The sequence below is a fragment of the Scylla paramamosain genome, chromosome 32 (assembly GCF_035594125.1).
Source record: "Scylla paramamosain isolate STU-SP2022 chromosome 32, ASM3559412v1, whole genome shotgun sequence".
NCBI classification, from domain to species: domain Eukaryota; kingdom Metazoa; phylum Arthropoda; class Malacostraca; order Decapoda; family Portunidae; genus Scylla; species Scylla paramamosain.
In genome coordinates this window covers 11,112,472-11,129,880 of record NC_087182.1, presented here as the reverse complement: position 1 = coordinate 11,129,880, position 17,409 = coordinate 11,112,472, and the positions used below count along the sequence as shown (strand labels likewise).

The 17,409-nt window shown below is 40.8% G+C and overlaps 2 protein-coding genes across 2 annotated transcripts; one reads left to right on the top strand and one right to left on the bottom strand.

Moving 5' to 3' along the window:
• Positions 1-1,733: 1,733 nt before the first annotated feature.
• LOC135088874 (fibroin heavy chain-like) lies at positions 1,734-4,125 on the bottom strand. Its single transcript, XM_063983936.1, has 2 exons — positions 2,381-4,125; positions 1,734-2,328 (listed from the first exon to the last, which is right to left on the bottom strand). Exons 1-2 carry the CDS (start codon positions 4,123-4,125, stop codon positions 1,734-1,736), a joined length of 2,340 nt encoding a protein of 779 aa, XP_063840006.1.
• On the top strand, positions 4,124-16,194 carry LOC135088873 (DNA ligase 1-like). Its single transcript, XM_063983935.1, has 3 exons — positions 4,124-4,233; positions 13,633-13,848; positions 13,953-16,194. The coding sequence occupies exons 1-3, from the start codon at positions 4,124-4,126 to the stop codon at positions 15,439-15,441; spliced, it is 1,815 nt and encodes a 604-aa protein (XP_063840005.1). The 3' UTR covers positions 15,442-16,194.
• The last annotated feature ends 1,215 nt before the right edge of the window (positions 16,195-17,409 follow it).

Sequence of the window (17,409 nt, the reverse complement as noted above, 5' to 3'; positions counted from 1 at the left end):
AAACGGGAAGGGGACAAGGAGAGGGAGGAGGGGGAGGAAAGAGATAGGGTGGTGGGGGGATGACGGTAGAGGGAACTGACCGTACTTGCAAGTGACCTTTGAATCCCCTCCTCCCCATCCTACCCTCCCTTGCCCCCAGATCTGTCACGTGACCCTCAATAGACCAATCAGAGACTTGTAGGTTAACCCCAAGCAATACCTTGATATTTTCCTCCATACCTCCATTCTCTCTCTCTCTCTCTCTCTCTCTCTCTCTCCTCTCTCTCTCTCTCTCTCTCTCTCTCTCTCTCTCTCTCTCTCTCTCTCTCCCTCTTTTTTCTCAGTCTAGCATCGTCTCTGGAATGTTGATATTTTCCTGACCTTGAAAACACGCGTATCGCACAAGGAGGCGGACGAGTGGTGCCCGCCAAGGTCTTTTTTTTTCCGTAAGTCCCGCTAATTACTGACTCTAGGGGGCTTGTCGTCTCCTGGGTCAGAATTACTTGTGTGTCACCAACGGTATTTCAGAAACTTAGTAATATCATACCTACACGTCGTCTATGAACCCCCCCCCCCTCCCTTTTTCTTTTTTCATTCTGATTATCTCTTAGTTTCTTCGGTGGATTCTGTATTCTTAGTCCAAGTTTTCTTGGGTGTAACTATAAGAAGGAAATCTTAGAGGAAAGTGTTATTTCGTCATTATAACTATTAAGTGTGATTATGTCTTTTTGGGTATAACTAAAGTGAGAAATCTCATGGGAAAAGTGTTATCTCGTCATTACAAGTCTGTGATAGTCCTCTAGGGTGTTAACTGTAAGAGGGAAATCTCGTCATTGCATTTTTGTGTGACGTGTCCTCTTGGGTGTAACTGTATAAGGGGAAGGTCCTGGAAGAAGGGTGTTATCTCGCCCATCAGTCAATGAACCATGCCCATAAGTACACAAATGTCACTACTAATGGACACAAAGAGCACTGTCTCCCTTAAGCAATGCAGTGACCTCCTAGATGCGCCCCTCACCTAACTCTAGAACTCTGCCTCATTCTATTCCGTCATCCTCCTTTGACTTCAATTAGCGGCAATAACTGGTCCTTCTATTCTTTAGTTTTGATAGTCCTTCGACAGCCACCTTCATAAGTAGAAAAGAAAAAAGGGAAAAGAGATGCATTACCCTCCCTTTCCTCTCCCAAACATTTATCCATTACACTTGCACATGGAGAACATTACACTTCCTCTCTCTCCCAAGTAGTTATCCATCATACTTGTACAGAGCATTATTTTTTCCTGTCTCTACCAAACAGTTATCTATCACACTTGTACATGGAAAGCATTACCCTTCCTCTCTCTTCCATACATTCATCCATAACACTTGTACATAGAAAACATTATTCTTCCTCTTTCTCGCAAACATTCGACCATCACACTTGTACGTACAGAAAGAGCATTACCCTTCCTTTCTTCTCCCCCGAATTGTCTCGTGTTGGGTGATGCCCCTGATTATTTTCTGTCGTAGAAGAGTTTGGGCAAGGGTTACAAATATGTAAATATATAAAGAAACATGCAAATAATGAAAAAGCCAAAATACTGTTTAATTTATTATCCCCCTCCTCAAATGATGGAAATAGGTTTCCAGTCAGTTTGGCCAATTCAGTACTGCAGGTGTCCTGATACTCCTTTCATGAAGCAGTGGAAGTCATGGCAAGACAAGGGAAAATAGAAACGGCCGATAGAATTCTAGAATTTGCTCCGGGGGTAATCAAAGCACTAGTTCCAGGACTGACAAAGGCACCAGTTCCAGGACTGACAAAGGCACCAGTTCCAGGACTGATAAAGGCACCAGTTCCAGGACTAACAAAGCACCAGTTCCAGGACCCACAAAGGCACCAGTTCCACGACTCACAAAGGCACCAATTCCAGGAATGACAAAGGCACCAGTTCCAGGAATGACAAAGGCATCAGTTCCAGGAATGACAAAGGCACCAGTTCCAGGAGTGACAAAGGCACCAGTTCCAGGACTCACAAAAGCACCAGTTCCAGGAATGACAAGGGCACTAGTTCCAGGACTGATAAAGGCACCAGTTCCAGGACTGACAAAGGCACCAGTTCCAGGACCCACAAAGGCACCAGTTCCAGGACTCACAAAGGCACCAGTTCCAGGAGTGACAAAGGCACCAGTTCCAGTACTCACAAAGGCACCAGTTCCAGGAGTGACAAAGACACCAGTTCCAGGAGTGACAAAGGCACCAGTTCCAGGAGTAACAAAGGCACCAGTTCCAGGACTCACAAAGGCACCAGTTCCAGGAATGACAAAGGCACCAGTTCCAGGAGTGACAAAGGCACCAGTTCCAGGACTGACAAAGGCACAGTTCCAGGAGTGACAAAATCACCAGTTCCAGGAGTGACAAAGGCACAGTTCCAGAAGTGACAAAGGCACCAGTTCCAGGAATGACAAAGGCACCAGTTCCATGAGTGACAAAGGTACCGGTTCCGGGAATAACAAAGGCACCAGTTCCAGGAGTGACAAAGGCACCAGTTCCAGGAATGACAAAGGCACAGTTCCAGGAGTGACAAAGGCACCAGTTCCAGGAATGACAAAGGCACAGTTCCAGGAGTGACAAAAGCACCACTTCCAAGAATGACAAAGGCACAGTTCCAGGAGTGACAAAGGCACCAGTTCCAGGAGTAACAAAGGCACCAGTTCCAGGAATGACAAAGGCACCAGTTCCAGGAATGACAAAGGCACCAGTTCCAGGACTCACAAAGGCACCAGTTCCAGGAGTAACAAAGGCACCAGTTCCAGGAATGACAAAGGCACCAGTTCCAGGAGTGGCAAAGGCACCAGTTCCAGGAGTGACAAAGGCACCAGTTCCAGGACTCACAAAGGCACCAGTTCCAGGAGTAACAAAGGCACCAGTTCCAGGAATGACAAAGGCACCAGTTTCAGGAGTGACAAAGGCACCAGTTCCAGGAGTAACAAAGGCACCAGTTCCAGGAATGACAAAGGCACCAGTTTCAGGAGTGACAAAGGCACCAGTTCCAGGAATGACAAAGGCACCAGTTTCAGGAGTGACAAAGGCACCAGTTCCAGGACTCACAAAGGCACCAGTTCCAGGAGTAACAAAGGCACCAGTTCCAGGACTCACAAAGGCACCAGTTCCAGGAGTAACAAAGGCACCAGTTCCAGGAATGACAAAGGCACCAGTTTCAGGAGTGACAAAGGCACCAGTTCCAGGAGTAACAAAGGCACCAGTTTCAGGAGTGACAAAGGCACCAGTTCCAGGACTCACAAAGGCACCAGTTCCAGGAGTAACAAAGGCACCAGTTCCAGGAATGACAAAGGCACCAGTTCCAGGAATGACAAAGGCACCAGTTCCAGGACTAACAAAGGCACCAGTTCCAGGAGTAACAAAGGCACCAGTTCCAGGAATGACAAAGGCACCAGTTCCAGGAGTAACAAAGGCACCAGTTCCAGGAATGACAAAGGCACCAGTTTCAGGAGTGACAAAGGCACCAGTTCCAGGACTCACAAAGGCACCAGTTCCAGGAGTAACAAAGGCACCAGTTCCAGGAATGACAAAGGCATCAGTTTCAGGAGTGACAAAGGCACCAATTCCAGGAATGACAAAGGCACCAGTTTCAGGAGTAACAAAGGCACCAGTTCCAGGACTCACAAAGGCACCAGTTTCAGGAGTGACAAAGGCACCAGTTCCAGGAGAGACAAAGGCACAGTTCCAGGAGTGACAAAGGTACCAGTTCCAGGAATGACAAAGGCACAGTTCCAGGAGTGACAAAGGCACCAGTTCCAGGAATGACAAAGGCACCAGTTCCAGGAATGACAAAGGCACAGTTCCAGGAATGACAAAGGCACCAGTTCCAGGAATGACAAAGGCACCAGTTCCAGGAATGACAAAGGCACCAGTTCCAGGAATGACAAAGGCACCAGTTCCAGGAGTGACAAAGGCACCAGTTCCAGGAATGACAAAGGCACCAGTTCCAGGAATGACAAAGGCACAGTTCCAGGAGTGACAAAGGCACAGTTCCAGGTGTGACAAAGGCACCAGTTCCAGGAGTGACAAAGGTACCAGTTCCGGGAATAACAAAGGCACCAGTTTCAGGAGTGAGACAAGCACCAGTTCCAAGAATGACATGGGCACCAGCTCCAGGAATAATAAAGGCACTAGTTTCAGGAGTGACAAAGGCACCAGTTTCAGGAGTGACAAAGGCACCAGTTTCAGGAGTGACAAAGGGACTGGTTGGTCTGTAATGATACACCTCTAATTCGTCTACAGCTACTCGGGAGCACGTCTTGATAGATTTGTGTGCTCTTACCAAGCTGGAAGGCGCACACTGGCCTTATACCTCGGAAGGTTTATGGACCTGGTGGGGTCCTCCTATTGTTCTCCGAAACTGTGCTTCCGTGATTGCGCCTTGCCTAGTCGAACTCTTCCAACTATGTCTATCAACATCTACTTTTCTCTCTTGCTGGAAGTTTGCCTACATTCAGCCTGTTCCTGAAAAGGGTGATCATTCTAATCCCTCATACTACCGTCCTATTGCTTTAATTTCCTGCCTCTCTAAAGTTTTTGAATCTATCCTTAGCAGAAAGATTCTTATGCATCTGTCACTTCACTGTCTTATATCTGATTGCCAGTGGGGTTTCAGTCCTGTTCGCTATACTGGTGATTTCGTGATCTTCTGGCCTCCTTACCGATTTTTTGTCATTCTCTTTAAAGGAATTTGGTGAAACTTTCGCTGTTTCTTATAGAGTCTGGCATAGACCTTTGATTTCCAAACTACCCTCCTACGGTTTATATCCTTTTCTCTGCAACTTCATCTTAATTTTCCTTTTTGACCGTTCTGTTGCCGATGTGGTAGATAATCACCGTTCTTCTCCTTATTAGCAGTGGTGTTCTTTAGGGCTGTGTCCTGTCACCCACTCTCTTCCTATTATTCATTAATGATCTTCTAAACTATACTTTCTGTCCTATCCACTCCTATGCTGATGATACCACCCTGCACTTTCCCACGTCTTTTCATAGACGTCCATTCCTTCAGGGATGGACGTCTATGAAAACACGTCTATGTGATTTCCCTGCTTATGCAGGGAAGTCACAGAACGCCTGACTTCTGATCTCTCTAAAATTTCTGATTGGGATAGAGCAAAATTATTATTGTTCAATGCTTCGAAAATTCAATTTTTCCATCTATCATCTCGACACAACCTTCCAGATAACTATCCCCTCTTCTTCAGTAAGACTCAACTGTTCCCTCTTCTACGCTGGATATCCTCGGTCTGTCCTTTACTTATAATCTAAACTGGAAACTTCACATCTCATCTCTAGCTAAAACAGCTTCTATGAAGTTAGTTGTTTTGAGTCGTCTCCGCCAGTTTTTCTCGCCCTGCATACATGTGAAGCATACTCCATGTATGGAGTATGCTTCACATGTATGCTGGGCGGTTCCACTTATACCGCTGTTTTGTTCGAGCTTGAAAAATTTAGGTTTAAGAAAGAGATAGGAAGGAATTGGTTATCAAACAGAGTGGTGGATGAATGGAACGGACTCAGTAATCAGGAAGTTAGTGCTGAGTCAAAAAGCAGCTTTAAAAGAAGATTAGACAAATTTATGGATGGGGATGATAGTGGAAATAATTCATACAGGTTTCATACAGGGACTACCACATGTAGGCCTGATGGTTTCTTGCAGCTTCTCTTATTATCTTGTGTTCTTATGTTCTTATGTATATAGACAGGATGGAATCAATAGTTTTTCGTCTTATGAACTCCTCTCCTCTAATTGACTGTCTTCACCCTCTCTCTCGTCGCCACAGTGTTGCATCTCTTGCTGTCTTTTATCGCTATTTTCACGCTAACTGCTCTTCTGATCTTGCTAACTGCATGCCTCCCATCCTCTTGCGGCCTCGCTGCACAGGACTCTTCTTTCTCTCACCCCTATTCTGTCCACCTCTGTAATGCAAGAGTTAACCAGTATTCTCAATCATTCATTCCTTTCACTGGTAAACTCTGAAACTCTCTTCCTGCTTCTGTATTTAAGAACATAAGAACATAAGAAATAAGGGAAGCTGCAAGAAGCGACCAGGCTTACACGTGGCAGTCCCTGTATGAAACACACCTACCTATTTCCATCTGCTATCCCCATCCATAAACTTGTTTAATCTTCTCTTAAAGCTCTCTAGTGTCCTAGCACTAACTACATGATTACTGAGTCCGTTCCACTCATCTACCACTCTATTTGAGAACCAATTTTTTCCTATCTCCTTCCTAAACCTAAATTTTTCAAGCTTGAACCCGTTATTTCTTGTTCTACCCTGGTTGCTGATCCTAAGAATTTTGCTTACATCTCCCTTGTTAAAACCCTTATACCACTTAAAGACTTCTATCAGGTCCCCTCTTAACCTACGTCTCTCTAAGGAATGTAAATTTAACAGCTTCAACCTCGCCTCGTAAGGAATACTCCTCATCCCCTGTATCCTTTTAGTCATTCTCCTCTGTACTGATTCTAATAGACCTATATCTTTCCTGTAATGTGGGGACCAGAACTGCACCGCGTAGTCTAGATGAGGTCTGACCAGCGCCAAGTATAACTTTAATATTACTCCCGGCCTTCTACTTTTAACACTCCTAAAAATGAATCCTAGTACCCTATTTGCCTTGTTTCTTGCTTCTATGCATTGTTTCCCTAGACGGAGTTCAGAGCTAACTATAACTCCTAAATCTTTCTCGTACCCTGTACCTACCAGAGTTTGGTTGTCTAATGTGTACCTATTGTGTGGGTTTCCTCTACCTACGCTAAGCACTTTACATTTATTGATATTAAATTGCATCTGCCATCTATCCGTCCATTCATTCATTCTATCTAAGTCTGCCTGCAAGGCGATGGCATCCGATTCTGACCTAATCAATCTACCTATCTTTGTGTTATCCGCAAATTTACTAAAATCACTACTAATTCCACTATCCAAGTCATTGATATACATTAGAAATAACAATGGCCCTAATACTGATCCCTGTGGCACCCCACTAATTACATGACCCCACTCGGATTTCGAGCCGTTTATTACCACTCTCTGTCGTTTCTTCCTGTGACTTGAACTCTTTCAGGAGGGAGGTTTCAAGACGCTTATCTTTTAATTTTTTATGACCGTTTCTGACTCTTTTGGGACTTGCAGCTTAGTGGGCCTTTTCTTTTCTTTCTTTTCTTTTTTTGTTGTTGTTGTCCCTGACTGGTGTCCTACGTAAAAATGAAGTTACATAGAGTTACATGGAGATACAGGCTATAGCTGACCTTGCGGTTCTCACGAGGTGACTTGTCCAAAGACTACTAAGGTGATAGTAGAAGAAAAGGACAAGGCAGAATACTCTCCATACCCTCCACTCCCTCCAGCAAAAGCCATACAGGAAAAAGGTTGGAAATAAATACGTTACGGGGTGGGAGAAGTAAAAAAATCCGAAGGAAGTTTTTGTAGGAAAGAATGAAAATAGATGAAATGACGTGCCTTCATTTCCTCCATTTCCTTAAATCCTGCTAACCGCGGATTTAAGGAAAAATATTTATCGAAATTAAAATTCTCTACGGTATTGCAGTCTATCACGTCTCGAGTAAGCCCATTCCAAAGATTGGAAAAAAATTTTTTTTGATTCATGAAAGTTGAAGGATTTCCCGACAATTTTACAACTATTTCTTCGAGTGTAATTTGAATAGTCTATCGTTAAATACTTACTGCAGTCCATGTTATCAACGTTTTTTATTATTTTAAATATTTGTATTAAGTTGCCTCTTAGTCTTCTTTGAGTTAATGGGAATAAATTTAATTCTTTAAGACGCTCTTCGTATGATTTGTTTCTTAGGTTTGGTATAATTTTTGTTACTCTACGCTGAACTCGTTCTAATATATCTGTCTGGTAATAGGGGCACCATGCTTGAACGCAATATTCCAAAAGAGGACAAACCAGGGAGTTATGTATATAGTGATGATTGTATCTTTAGATACAATTAATCTGCCGATTAATTTTATTTGATTTCTTTACGACTTCTGAACATTCCTGGCAAGGTAGGTTTTAGGTTATTCGATAGTTACTCCTAAATCATTTTCGGTGTCTACACTTTTAAGTTGGGCACCATTCAAAATATACTTTGCTTTTTCGTTTCGATGCCCTATATGCAACACTTTACACTTACCAGTATTAAAAATTATTTGTCAGGTTTGCTCCCTCTCTGATAACTTGTCTAGATTGTTTATTTTATTTTACTTGTTCATTTGAAACTACGGTATTCACTATTTTGGTGTCATAAGCAAACTTCGATATTATAACGGTAACACTCTTATCTATGTCGTTTATATAAACAAGGAGGGGAACAGGTCCTAAGACTGACCTCTGTGACGCCCCGCTGGAAACATTAATTCACTTGGATCCTTTTCCATTTATAACTAATCTTTGTTTACGGTTGTTCAGACAGTTCTCTACCCATCTCACTACGTCGCCTGGGATACTGTTTGATTTTAGTTTAATCAGTAAACGTTTGTTGGGAATTTTGTCGAAGAAGAAGAAGAAAAAAAAAAAAAAAGACTTCGCTGCATGGTCGTCCAGCTGACTCTCAAAATTTTGTTGCTTTCTCATTTATGTTGTGAGCATTTCGTTTACTTCGCCATTATTAATGTTGTGAGCATTTCGTTTACATTCCCATTATTAATGTTGTGAGTATTTTGTGTACTTTGTCATTATTGATGTGAGCATTTTGTTGCATTCTCATTATTTCTGTAAGCTTTTTCTTCCATTCTCATTAATTTTGTGAGATTTTTTATCTGCTTCGCCATTTTCTATGTTGAACATTTTGTCCGCTTCGTCATTATTGATGTGAGGATTTGGTTCTTTCTGACTAATGTTGTTTGCTTTCTTGTTAATGCGGTGACCATTTTGTCTGCTTCCTCATCGATGTTGAGTACATTTCAGTGCTTCTTCCATAACTATTGCGAGCTTGTGAGGATTTACCCTGCGAGCATCTGTCTGAGAATAAATGGAGAGATTGGGTGTGAATGTACGAGTACTGGATGAACTGAATGACAATACGGTGGAAGTTGATCCCATTCAGGCAATGTAGTGAAAGGAGAGAGAGAGAGAGAGAGAGAGAGAGAGAGAGAGAGAGAGAGAGAGAGAGAGAGAGAGAGAGAGAGAGAGAGAGAGAGAGAGAGAGAGAGAGAGAGAGATTACACATTACAATATTACAATATTAATAGTTTAGAGTAGTAGATTGATAATTATGAGAAGGGTTTGCATTATGCCATCTATTTTATTGAACCTTCACTGGGAAAGGGATAAACTGACCAAGGTATTAATATTCACCTTACTGACAGAACCGAGATGAGAACACAGTTAGTCATCCCTTTACTAACCTTCACGCCTTGTTGCTAGAAGTCCTCTGTAAATGAACTGTACGGAAGGAAGAGAGAGAGAAGAAATTAAATTTAAATGAGAGGAGGTGGAAAAACAGATGGAAGATAATAAAATGTGCTGCGGGAAGGCCTATGTTATGAAGGTGATTGATATCTTCTTGCTTGTAAAATTGATTTGAGCGTCTACAAAAACATCAGTTTAGACCATGGGTACTGCAACTCTGTCATTCTCCCGTGTATATTTGGCGGTAAATTGGCCACTTCAGTCTGCCATTGCTCGTAGCAGCCTGTACACAAGATTGCTCTTGATATAAATAAATAAATAAAATGTAATAAATAAATAAATAAATAAATAAAATGAATAATAATAATATATAAATCAATAAATAAATTAAAATAGATTACATTGTTAGAGTAGATATTTAACAGTCTTATTTCTTAATACTTGTTATTGCCTGACCATGAAGTCCAATGCTCGCCGTTGTTAACACTTAGACAAGTCTCCCTTACAGATGTAAGCAGTACACTAATTATAGAAAACGTAATTTACGTGGGTGACGCGTATGACTTAATTTACTGTAGGCTTTTGTTTGTTGCTCACTGTGCTTTATTGCGAGGATGAAGTGCAATGTCTGGCTACAGGTTAATGCTTCCAGCGTCAATGTTCTAGTGTTCAATAGTAATGTTCTATTCTCTAACTCCCACTGGCATTAGTAACGTGAAATTCAGGTGCACAAAATGTACAAACAAAGCTGTCGAGAAAGGTGAGAGTGGGGACAATTATCATCCATAAAGAAAGGCTCAGAACAAGAGAAAACGGAGAATGCAAAGCCATATATATATATATATATATATATATATATATATATATATATATATATATATATATATATATATATATATATATATATATATATATATATATATATATATATATATATATATATATATATATATAATACTGTAGTTAGAAAGACTGTTATCATATTCACTTAATCAATTATATATATATATATATATATATATATATATATATATATATATATATATATATATATATATATATATATATATATATATATATATATATATATATATATATATATATATATATATATATATATATATATATATATATATATATATATATATATATATATATATATATATATATATATATATATATATATATATATATATATATATATATATATATATATATATATATATATATATATATATATATATATATATATATATATATATATATATATATATATATATATATATATATATATATATATATATATATATATATACTCGTACACACACACACACACACACACACACACACGCACACACACACATACATAAATGCATACAGATAGCTATATATAAGTCGTATGTTAGGCATCCGTTTCATTACATAACTTACACTTGGTTATGTTAAATTAATTTACTGCAATGCAAATGCATATACATACTCGTACTTTTCTAATTTGCTCAGTTTATTGTAAATCTTTCATGATCATTAAACCGTACGATCATGACGAGACTTCATCTGTTATTAGCTAAACATTATTATTTTATCTTATTGGCTTCATTGTATTTCTCTTTGTTGTTAGTAATGAGAGGAGGAGGAGGAGGAGGAGGAGGAGGAGGAGGAGGAAGAGGAGGAGGAAGAGGAAGAGGAGGAGGAGTACTGTCATGTAATCACACAAATGTGCTATACCATTCCTTTTAAGGCAATATGAAATCTTTCCCAGTAAGAGAGAGAGAGAGAGAGAGAGAGAGAGAGAGAGAGAGAGAGAGAGAGAGAGATTGTCTTTGCTGACATCACACACAAACACACACACACCCACACTCTCTCTCTCTCTCTCTCTCTCTCTCTCTCTCTCTCTCTCTCTCTCTCTCTCTCTCTCTCTCTCTCTCTCTCTCTCTCTCTTTTCTTGCAACGGATCCACTTGTAGCGGAAGTCACTGATGATAAAACGATGACAACTGTCTTCAACGACGCCATTATAGACTGATAACAGTTCTCTCTCTCTCTCTCTCTCTCTCTCTCTCTCTCTCTCTCTCTCTCTCTCTCTCTCTCTCTCTCTCTCTCTCTCTCTCTCCCTCCCTCTGCGTAGGTCAGAAAAAAATAAAACGCAGATTAGTGTGAGGAGACGAGAGAAGCAGAACTGTTTTGAAACGAATGACCGCTGAAGTTATGTGAGGAAGGAGGAGAATTATGAGCACATAAACAGAATATGATGCAACATGGAGGAGAAGATAAGAGGAGATGGAAGGAGTGATAAGAAGCTTCTAGGAGGGCAAGGAAGTGGAGAAGGGAAAAGATGGATTTTCGAATGAAAAATGGTTCTTGAATTATTATTATAACAAATATATCTTTCTTTTCTTATTTTCCTTCTATATATTGTTGTCTTTTCTCATTCTTGTTGTGCCCCAAAGGGTTCTTCCTTCGTAGTATTTAACTTAATATTTCTTCACTGTCTCTTTTCCTATCTCTCCTTCTCCATATTCTTCCTATTCTGCTCCGTCCTGCCTCTCCTTTTCTTGTAATTTCTAAGAACTCTCTTATATTATTTTCTCCAGAGTTCGTCTCTCTCTCTCTCTCTCTCTCTCTCTCTCTCTCTCTCTCTCTCTCTCTCTCTCTCTCTCTCTCTCTCTCTATCCGCTTCCTTCCTCACCACCACCACCACCACCACCACCATCACCATCAATTACAATTATTTCATAATGGCTTCCAGACAACCACAGTACCTTGACGGAATAGGGCAAAACATAATCCCATCAGGAGCAGCGACGTCTTACGAGAAAATTGTCTTACGAGAAAATGTGTTGCATTCCTTGCAACACACACACACACACACACACACACACACACACGTGGGATATCAACGATAAGAGCAAGAAGTAGCAACAGCAGCATCATAGTAGTAGTGTAACAGTCACAGTAGTAGTAGTGGATGATAGTTATAGTAGTAGTAGTAGTAGTAGTAGTAGCAGTAGGGAGGAGGAGGAAGAGGAGGATGAGGGAGAGAGCAGTGGGAACTATGATAAGGGGTGTGGTACCGCGTCACTATCACCCCTGTGGAGGATGAGGAGCCACTGGAGGAAACGCCTCACCCTCGTAATTCGTAGCTGGCAACTGGCGAGCGGAAACATGATTACGAAGCCGAGCCCTGATACGGCGGGCGGACGGGCTGAGTTCGACTAGCTTTGTGAGGCACGTTGCCTGTCCTGCCGTCAAGAAGCCTGCCACCAGCCGTGTGGAGAAGGAGGAAAGCCGTGTGTCAGGTGGAACAGCAAGAGTGGCAAGCGAGTGCGGAGTGACGGGGCGGAAGGAGGTAACAAGTGGAGTGGCCGCGGCGGACGAGTGTGTCTGTGTGTGCGTCTGTATCAGTCTGTTGGGTAGTCCCGACCACCACTCACAGTATTCCGTACGATCCTCTGCCCCTCTCCCTCTCTCAGTGTCTCGGTTACCTATATTCTTATCTTCACTCCTCCCTTTCCCCCATTCTGGCAACATGAAAATTGTCAAAAAATAATGAAAGAAAAAATATAACAAAAACGAACGACAAGAGATAAAACTCGCAGATATCAAGATAGCAAGCTGTCTAACTCGGTGGTGTGTTGTATACGCATGCGTGTGTCGATATTCCGTTTATGCTAATGTCAGTGTATTTTATGCATATGTCAGTGTCGTGCTTTCAAGTGCCATAGCAAGTCATAAGTGCCATAAAGCATTGCTGGTGATACCCAGAGATGCGCACAGTGTTACGGATTGTGTTTGGAAAATACGTATGTTACAAATGACGAAGAAAATTCTTAGAAATATTTTGATGAATAGTTTGTGTGAGGCGTGACAGAAATAATACAGTTCAAAGATGAAATAGAAAGAGAGAAAAGAACCTTCAACACAACAAAAAAAAAAAAATAGCCTGACCAGAAATTACATGAAAGCAAAATAAAGAAAAAAAGAATCAGTGTACCACATAGTTAATAAATTAAAACTTTCTGGTAATAAAGTATAAGAAAGACAAACAACGAGAAGGAGAAGGCAATGTAATATCATCACTGCCACAACAACACATTCAAGCTGAAACAAAGAGAAAATCACAACACAACAATGTCTGCCACGGAGTCCTCGTCGTCTTCCACTTCCAAGCATTCATCTCCGGCAAGCTCCCCTGAGATACCGAAAAAAGCCTCAAAGTCAACCAAAATTCCCCCTGAAGTGCCAAAATCCCTCGAGAGCCCCCTGAGATACCGAAGAAAGCTCCACAGTCCTCCCAAAGCCCCCCTGAGATACCGAAGAAAGCTTCACAGTCCTCCCAAAGCCCCCCTGAGATACTGAAGAAAGCTCCACAGTCCTCCCAAAGCCCCCCTGAGATACTGAAGAAAGCTCCACAGTCCTCCCAAAGCCCCCCTGAGATACCGAAGAAAGCTTCACAGTCCTCCCAAAGCCCCCCTGAGATACTGAAGAAAGCTCCACAGTCCTCCCAAAGCCCCCCTGAGATACCGAAGAAAGCTCAACAGTCCTCCCAAAGCCCCCCTGAGATACCGAAGAAAGCTCAACAGTCCTCCAAAGCCCCCCTGAGATACTGAAGAAAGCTCCACAGTCCTCCCAAAGCCCCCCTGAGATACCGAAGAAAGCTTCACAGTCCTCCCAAAGCCCCCCTGAGATACTGAAGAAAGCTCCACAGTCCTCCCAAAGCCCCCCTGAGATACCGAAGAAAGCTCAACAGTCCTCCCAAAGCCCCCCTGAGATACCGAAGAAAGCTCAACAGTCCTCCCAAAGCCCCCCTGAGATACTGAAGAAAGCTCCACAGTCCTCCCAAAGCCCCCCTGAGATACCGAAGAAAGCTCAACAGTCCTCCCAAAGCCCCCCTGAGATACTGAAGAAAGCTCCACAGTCCTCCCAAAGCCCCCCTGAGATACCGAAGAAAGCTCAACAGTCCTCCCAAAGCCCCCCTGAGATACCGAAGAAAGCTCAACAGTCCTCCCAAAGCCCCCCTGAGATACCGAAGAAAGCTCCACAGTCCTCAAGAAGTTCTGAGACACCGAAAGAGGACCCCATAAGCTCTCCTGAGATCCCAGAGAAGATCACAAGCTCTCCTTCAGCCCCTCCTACAGAATCTAAGGTCTCCGAGTCACCTCCAAGTTCTGAAGGGCCAAACACGAGCCCTTTAAGCTCTCCTGAGTCGCCGAGGGATAATCAGAAGTCCCCAGCAGGAGAGTCTGAAGCACTTTTCAAGAGGTTCCGTGGCAATAAGAGCTTCAAGAGTTCCCTGCAGGTCTTCCTCCAACAGAAGCATAACACGGAGTTACAGAAGACTATAGAATACAAGGACAAATTAGAGAGGGGGGAAGGAACCGACGAAGATGATGATATAGAAGACGAAAGCAAGAAAATAAGACGAGGTAGTGAGGATAACGGGGTGGATAAGGCGAGGAAAGAAAGAAAGAACGAGGGAATAAAAGATGACGGCAGTATGAAAAAAGTGGATAAAAACGAGGAGGAATATGAAAAAGGTGTCGAGCCAACAAACTCTAAAATAAAAGTAAGTGACGCAAAGCAAACAAAGGAAACAAAAGAAAAGATGAAGGAAAATAGTGAAATAGAAAAAGAAAGGGAGAAGGAAAAAGAGGAAAGTAAGAAGACAGCAAAAAAGGAAAAGGAAAAGAGCGCGGAAATAACAACACAGAAGACGCAGGAAGAAGTAAAAACAAAGGAGAAGGAGAAGAAAGGATTCACAAAAGAGGAGAGAAAGGAAAAGTCGACGAAGGAAGAGACGGCACAGGAAGAAAAGAAGACGAAAAAAAGAAACCAGGAAATGAGTACGAGGAAGAAGGAAGGAATAAATGATGAAAGACCACAAGGACATCTCTATTTGAAAAAGAAGGTGAGCAAAAGATATTTTTATTATTATTATTATTATTATTATTATTATTATTATTATTATTATTATTATTATTATCAGAGAGAGAGAGAGAGAGAGAGAGAGAGAGAGAGAGAGAGAGAGAGAGAGAGAGACCTGACCTAATCCATCGATAGAGTCAGGTAACTAAAGAAGGAAAGTAATGATCTGGTGTGGTGTTAATGTGATGATGATGTGATGTAGTGTAGTGTGGTGGTGGTGGTGTGGCGACATGATGATAATGGTGGTAGTGGTGGTGGTGACAACATAATTGTCACCACCATAACATAACCATACCATAACAGCTACCAACATCATAGTGTTGGTAGCTGTGGTAGCGTGGTAGTGACGGCATAGTGGTGCCGATGGCGATAGTGTGGTGGTGGCAGCATAGTGATGGTAGTGGTGGTGGTGCGGTGGTGAAGGCATAGGGGTGGTAGTAGTGGTGGTGTGATGGTGACGGAATAGTGGTAGTGATGTGGTGGTGGTGGTGAGGACGTGCGTCACCGGAAGGGCAGCGACGAGAGAGAGAGAGAGAGAGAGAGAGAGAGAGAGAGAGAGAGAGAGAGAGAGAGAGAGAGAGAGAGAGCTGACGTTACAGTGTACACGCAAGCAATATCAACTTTTCCCTCACCTCACTCGTATTTTGCAGCGACAACTCACCACCTGGAGGCTCACCTTCTGCTGCTGTCTTCGTGTGTCACGTGTTGCTTTATCTCTGCTTGAGTGTCTAAACTTTTGTCTGCGTTTTCATTCATATATCTATCTATCCTCCCCTCTCGATTCACAATCAACTTTCTACTCTTCGACATTCCTAACTTGATTTTGTTCTTAGTCTTTCTTCTTTTTTTCTTTTCTTTTCTCTTTAGTTATGTCCCTCTGACCAACTTTTGTATCCTATGTAAAAATGCAATTTAGCTTTTTTTCTTTCTGACATCCGTAGTTTTATTTCCCTATCTTTTTTATTATTTATTTATTTTCTATTATATATATATATATATATATATATATATATATATATATATATATATATATATATATATATATATATATATATATATATATATATATATATATATATATATATATATATATATATATATATATATTTTTTTTTTTTTTTTTTTTTTTGCATCCTAAATGTTATTTTCCTTGTCCATACGTTTCCTGAAACACACACACTTCCACTTCTCTTTAAATGAAATATTTCTAAAACTAATATTTCTGTTTGTTTTTATCCTAACTTTTTTTTTTTTTTTTGTATGTGGCGGACTGTATTACACTATGTATCACGATTTTTTGTCTTTGACAAGCAAGTGTTATTTTCCAGTTCCTTTTTTATTGCAAAACAATAGAAAATGTCAGTTATTGCTGTCAAACTTTGCTTTTGTGGCTTCTAGAATTTTTTTTCCCAAAATAGCTAAATTTCACCATTTTCAACATTTTTGGACAGAACTGATTGGTGGTCTACAAGCCCCTTCTTTTGTATTGTCAAGAAGTAATCTAGAATATTCTTACTCTTTCTAGAATGTGTTCAAGAATGTTCTCAGTCTTTCTAGAATATTCTTGAACCTACTTTAGAATATTCTAAATCATTCTAGAAAATTCTTGTAGATTCTAGAAAATTCTTGATACTTCTACATATTTCTACTGTATTCTAGAAAGTTATAGAATATTCTGGAAATGTTTACATTGAATAGAATGTTCTAAAATGTTCTAGAAATTTATAAAAGTGTCATCCTGGAAGATTTGAGAAGATTTATGAAATGTAAGCAAATTCTTCTAAATATGAGAAATTTCTTGCTAGATCTGGTCAGTTCAAGAATGATCTTATTAAAATTAAAAATCTTTAAAACACTTTATATTCTTCTTTTCATTGTTTTAACTTATTTGCAACATTTCAAAAGCAATTAGATAAGTAACTGCGATTCTGCAAAGGTCTTTACCTGATATGAAAACCAGTGGTAACCCATACCATAACGGAATAAGGCAAAAATGTAAATTCATTGTTCTAACCACTAAAGCAAAGTTTTAGGATCAAAATAACTTTTTTTTTTATTTCGTTTAGATGGAAATTGGAATATTATGGTTTGG